Source organism: Microtus ochrogaster, unplaced genomic scaffold, assembly GCF_000317375.1.
Source record: "Microtus ochrogaster isolate Prairie Vole_2 unplaced genomic scaffold, MicOch1.0 UNK87, whole genome shotgun sequence".
NCBI lineage: Eukaryota > Metazoa > Chordata > Mammalia > Rodentia > Cricetidae > Microtus > Microtus ochrogaster.
In genome coordinates, this window is record NW_004949185.1 from 432,929 (window position 1) to 439,128 (window position 6,200).

At 48.7% G+C, this 6,200-nt stretch overlaps 1 protein-coding gene across 2 annotated transcripts in view; it reads left to right on the top strand.

Annotated features, from left to right (window-relative positions):
- The window catches only part of LOC101999138 (class I histocompatibility antigen, Non-RT1.A alpha-1 chain-like), a 7,784-nt gene extending 6,943 nt beyond the window's left edge, over window positions 1–841 (top strand). Inside the window, exon 5 of one of the 2 annotated variants that reach the window (XM_026777849.1) lies at window positions 479–841. In XM_026777849.1, coding sequence (XP_026633650.1) covers window positions 479–633 — 155 coding nt within the window. In that variant the 3' untranslated portion in view covers window positions 634–841. The remainder of the gene's footprint in view (window positions 1–478) is intronic. The other variant, XM_013355050.2, reaches the window with a different exon arrangement.
- Window positions 842–6,200: the final 5,359 nt, after the last annotated feature.

The window sequence follows — 6,200 nt, forward strand, 5'->3', positions numbered from 1 at the left end:
TTACATAAGCATGTATGTGCATCTGCTTACGTAAGCATGTATGTGCGTCTGTTTACATAAGCATGTATGTGCGTCTGTTTACATAAGCATGTATATGTGCGTCTGTTTACGTAAGCATGTATGTGCATATACATTTTGCTCTCGGATATCCTCACAGTTAACTTCATGCTGGCTGTTCCTACAGGTCAGAAGCACAGGTTAGGAAGAGAGGCACTTGGGATGGAGGCAGAAGGGAACTAGTCCTCACCATGCCACAAGCTGAGACTTGGCCCACCATTTATAGGACTCTCCCTTAATGTATACTTTGCCACAAGTACAGCTTAATTTCTGTGGTACTTTGAGTTAAAATGGCATCGTGCACTCATAGAGCCTGGCATTATTGGGAGGTGTGACCTTGTTGGATTAAGTGTGGCTTTGTTGGAGGCAGAGGCAACCATTCTCTTAGATTCCTTCTTCCCAAATCTCTTTCTCAAAACAGTTTTTGAAGATCTACATTTGCCCTTTGCGGTGCAGAACAAAAGAACCTTACTGAGACGTTCCCTTAGAGAGGTGAACAAGACTAGAGCTGGAGAAGATGGCTACATTTCTGCAAGAAGTAACATCTTGGGCCACAGAAGCAGATGGCTCTGCTAGGATGTTCCCCAAAGCAGAGCTCAGCTGCAGGGGCGCTGGAGAGGAGCAGGATTGATATATCCTGTGGGGATACCATCCCCACTGAACCCCAGCTTCAGGTAGCCTGGCTTCCCAGAAAGTCAGGACACTTTTCCCTCCAGGGCTGAATGTTGCTGGAGAGAGGGCCTGCTTGTTCGTCCTGGCCACCCAGCTAGCTTAGCCCCAAAATAACCACATAGAAATCTTATTAATTAAATCACTGCTTGGCCCATTATTTCTAGCCTCTTATTGGCTAACTTTCACATCTTGATTTAGCACATTTCTATTAATCTGTTCATGGCCACGTGGCAGAGGCTTACTGGGAAAGATTCGGCACGTCTGTCTCTGGCGGCTCCCTCCTCCTCCACCTTTCTTCCTCCCAGCATTCAGTTCTGTCTTCCCCACCTACCTAAGTTCCGCCCTATCAACTAGGCCAAGGCAGTTTCTTTATTCATTAACCAGGGAAAGCAACACACAGACAGAAGGCCCCCCTCCTCCCACACCAGCTGGGCTGTCCGCCTTCCCCCTCCCACACCAGAAGGCCCTCCTATAAGCTGGGCTGTCCTGCTGAGACTCTAGGTTCAGGCATCTTTGTAGCCCCAGAGCTGTAACACTCACACCCCTTACAAGAGCTCTCAGCTTGAGCTGAAGAGACGGCTCAGAGGTTAAGAGCACTGACTGCCCTTCCAAAGGTCCTGAGTTCAGAACCCAGCAAGCACATGGTGGCTCACTGTATTTCTATATGGTGTGGCAGCCAGGCTCTGAAGCCATAGTCAGTATCTGAGGATGGACACATAGCCTACCAGACAGGCCTTTGCAACCTAACAAAAGGTCAGGATGTGGTTTTGCTCCTTTCTTTGTAAGTTGGAGGATGCCTGATAGAGATGCCAATTCAAACCTGCGTGACAGCTAGTATACACAGCAGACAGGTAGTTGTGGACATGACGGAAAGCCATTCACCTGGCTACCTAGGAAACAGAATGCTAATATATTTTCCCCTTGGTTAAGTTTTGGTATAAAGACTGGAAAATAAACGAGAAAATTCTTCAGGACGTGAACTCAGGATTTCATGAGGAACCACTGGGAATCTCCATGATAAATCACATGATAAAACCATGTGAGTTGTGTCTTTATTTCTGCATCTCCAAGCCGGTCCAGAGAGAGATAGTTTATGTCGGGGTCTGGTCAAGAGAAAATAATTTACTGTCCGGGCTAGCACCAGACCCCAACAGCTCACAACCATCTGTAATGAGACCGGGGGCCCCCTCTTGCATATAGGTATACAGGCATACATGCAGAAGGAACACTGCATAATAAATAAATAAACTCTCAGCTCCTTCCCCAACATCATGTCTGCCTGCACACAGCCATGCTTCTTGTGTTGTTGTGGGGTATTATTTTAACTGTGTAAACACGTGTCAAATACATTTGCTTATGCTGCATTTGTTTAACAATGTACAGATGCGTGTTTAACTATGTAAAGATGGGCTGCATTTGTTTAACAATGTACAGATGTGTGTTTAACTATGTAAAGATGGGCTGCATTTGTTTCCCCTCACCTGCCTAAGGCACCTGATCAAGCCAATAAAAAGCTAAATAGTCAATAGCTAGACAGGAGAAGGGATAGGAGGGCTGGCAGGCAGAGAGGATAAATGGGAAGAGGAATCTAGGCTCCAGAAGAAGAGAGGACAGAACAAGGGAGATGCTGTCCGGGTAAAAAGCCAGACAGCCAGCAGCTGGGCAGACACAAGAAGCAGTGAGATACATGGAAGGAACAACGTGGAAGGCGCAGCCCACCGTGCGCAGCCCACCGTGCGCAGCCCACCGTGCGCAGCCCACCGTGCGCAGCCCACCGTGCGCAGCCCACCGTGCGCAGCCCACCGTGCGCAGCCGAGAACACTGCATTTCGATAAGAACTAAGACTCTTGGGGCCCTGGCAGTGAGTGAATTACTTTGTAAGACCCAAATATGTCTGTGCATCCTGTGCGAGACGTCAAGGCCCTGAAGAACTGGGGAAACAGCCAGCAGCTCCTCTTCACAGAGGCCAAGGGAAGGAGAAAGAGTGCGTGCCTGGAAGTGAAGGTGGCCAGGAGCATTTACTCACACATTCACAGCTCACATACAATGTAAGATTGAACCTTAAACCGAATATTGGCTCATGATAATTACACTTGGGAATTCTAGAAGCAGATAAAAGTTTTAAGCACAAAAGAAGATACACACAGCCAGGTGGTGGTGGCATGTGCCTTTAATCGCAGAACTCAGGAGGCAGAGACAGGCAGACCTCTGTGAGTTTGAAGCCTGCCTGGTCCTCAGAGCTTCAGGACAACCAGGGCCACACACAGAGAACACACTCACACACGAAGGCATTTTTACATACTAACAAGGTAGAAAATATACAGCTTTTGACCACTGAGCCATCTTTTCAAGCCCTAAAATTGTACTTTTTTTTTAAAGGGCCCCATATCATAGAGTACAAAGGTGACTCTAACCACGCCTCCTGTCCCTTGTCAGTTCTAGAGGTCAGAAGTTTCCATCTGGCTTGCCTGCCTCATCTTATAACAACTGGGAATGAGATGTGGGCCCTCTGCTGAACCATCTCCCTGCCCCTAACAGTTGTGGTCTCTGCTCACTGGGCTTTTATGCTAACAGGCACTGTTGGGGAATATTATTTTAGGGTGTTGCTTTTGTTTACGCTGCATTTGCTTAACTCTGTGAAGCTGTGATTCTTTCTGTCTAAAACACCTGATGGTCTAATAAAGCTCTGAACAACCAAGAGCGAGGCAGGAGAAGGGATAGGCGGGGCTGGCAGGCAGAGAGAATGGATGGAAGGAGAAAACTGTGAGAAGAAAGAAGAGCAGGGAGAGAACAAGGAGAGGAGGACATCGGGGCCCAGCCACCCAGCTACACAGCAAGCCACGGAGAAAGAAGTAAAGAAAGGTATACAGAAATAGAGAAAGATAAAAGCCCAGAGACAAAAGGTAGTCAGGATAATTTAAGATAAGACAAGCTGGCAAGAAACAAGCCAGGCTAAGGCCGGGCATTCATAACTAAGAATAAGCCTATGTGTGATTTATTTGGGAGTTGGGTGGCGAGCCCCTCAAAATGCCAGAAGAGTAAAACATTCCACAACAAGGCATCATGAACTCTGGATCTCATCACGTGTCCTGGCAGCCAGAAGAAACATCCTGGGACTGACTCTCCTGAAAGTCACTAGCTGGTGGCTCCAACAGGCCTTGGCTCGAGACCCAGCAGCTTAGCGTGTTCTCTCTCCTGCACCTGTCATTTCCAGGACACCTCTAGTCGCTGGTCCTTGTTGGTTGGCCCAGGATGCCCGCCCCCTTCATACCCAGAATTCCATCTGCAAATCCCAGTTGCCATGAAAAGTAATATGTGCTGGACCATTTTATGTTAACTTGACACAGGCTGGAGTCATCTGGGTACCATATTCTGCCTATGAAACAGCGTCGGGGGACTTTGCTGCTACCTCTGAATCTCTTAGTCACAGCTGTGGAATGACTATCGTCGGCCTTTGAGGTGGGGACAGGCTTATCACACTGACGCACATGGTGCTGAGCAGAGAGCCCACTTGTGAAGAACTGACATATCAAGAAACCATGCCGGCCGGGCCCTTCAAAGAGGTTTCGGGGAAAAAAACCGACTCTGAGCAAGGCCCTGCAGTGTGGAATTCCCCACGCTAGAGGTCATGGAAGTAGGAAGTCACGGAAAGTGAGCCTTGACAAGCATATGGGCTCTTTGTGTGGTACACGGTTCTCTCCTCCTACCACGAGCGTGGTCAGACTGGAGGCAGAGCCCCGGCTCCACAAACCATTTCGGCAGCGCCCTCTGTGACTGAAAGGCCCTGTCACAGACCCACTTCACATCAAAGGACACAAACTGACCATGAAGTCGTGGGATCATGTTCCACAGAACAGAGGTGGCCATGTTAATATCAGAGCAAGGAAACCTCAAAGGCCGCTGTGGGGTCGCACGCTGGTGATCCCAGCTCTCCGGAGGCAGAAACAGGACTGCCGTAAGGATACTCAGCCTCTGAGGCCAGAACCCTCCTCACACTAAAGCCAAAGACAGACCCAGGGGCTAGGGAGCGGCTCAGTGGGGTTAAGAGCCTGTCTTGCTCTTGCAGAGGCCCCAGTGCAGTTCTCAGCACCTGAACAGACCGAGCAGCTCAAGGCTGCCTGTAACTCCACCTCCGGGGAATTCAGTGCCCCGCCCTCTTCTGGCCTTTCTGAGCATCCTTGAACACGTGTCTACACATGTACATACATACACATAAATAAAAATAAGATTTTAAAACAGTATAGATCTCTGTGCTGTATGAGCACTAAACCTCCCCCCCCCAAAAAAAAAAACAAAACTCTGTAAACAAAATGCCACCACAGTGAACTGAGCAGCACATCAGAAGACTCACATACTAGACAGTTATGGCTTGAGTGTAAAGTGTCCCTCACACAGAGGAGCTGGTCTCAAGTTCACTCACTGTACAGTTGAAGGTGACCTTAAACTCTTGGCCTTTCTGCATTCACCTCCCACGTGGGGAACTGACACCCCTATATTGGGCTTTCCCCAAGTCTTAAAACCTTTTCCTTGATTTCCATCACCATGTCTGCTGGCTTTGCCTTGGTCTCTAGAGACCTTCTACTTTAATGTTCTAAAAGGCATACACACAGACAGAATATTGTATACATGATAAATAAATAAAATAAATATTTTTTTTAAAAAAAAGATATTAAAAAAAAAAAACTTCTTCTTTTCTCTTTTTTCTTCCAAGACAGGGATTATCTGTGAAACAGTCCTGGCTGCCCTCAATGCGCTCTGCAGATCCGCCTGCCTCTGCCTGCCCAGTGCTGGAATTAAAGGCGTGCGCCACCAGCACCTGGCTAACTCTTGTTCTTGATGTGACAGCTTCTCACAAGCAGGATGTGGGTGCCCCACCAGCACTCGAGCAAGCGTGCTGCCCACACACACACACAGGCACCACGTGTGCTGATCCTGCTGTGCCCTGGTAGCTGGGTGTGCCTCTGAAGCTTAGAGCCAGGCAGGTATCTCCAATCTCCATTTCCTAGTCTGTTGCTGGGTCTGCTGTTCTACACCACACCCTCGCTACTCAGGAAGCCCAGCAAATGCACAGGCTGAGCCCCTATGGGTGGAACCTTACAATGGCAGCTGAAGTAAAGCTCCCTTAGGTGGTGTCTGGCAGGTGTCTTGTTCACAGTGACGTGATGCAATGAGCAAGAAGCACAGCATGGGAAGGGACCCGCAACATACAAGTCATCCATGTGACACACTGAGATGGTGAAGGAAAACACGATCACTTTTAACACACGGTACAGAAAAGGCATGACAGGAGGCTAGAGATGGCTCCTCAGTTAGGGGAGCCTGCAGTTCTTCCAAAGACCAGACTTCAGCTCCCAGCACCCAAGGTGGATGGCTCCCAACCACCTGTAACTCCAGCTCTAGGGGATCCCACTGACCTCTTCTGCTTTCTCAGGCACCTACGCAAGTGGTACGTGTGTATATACACACCCATA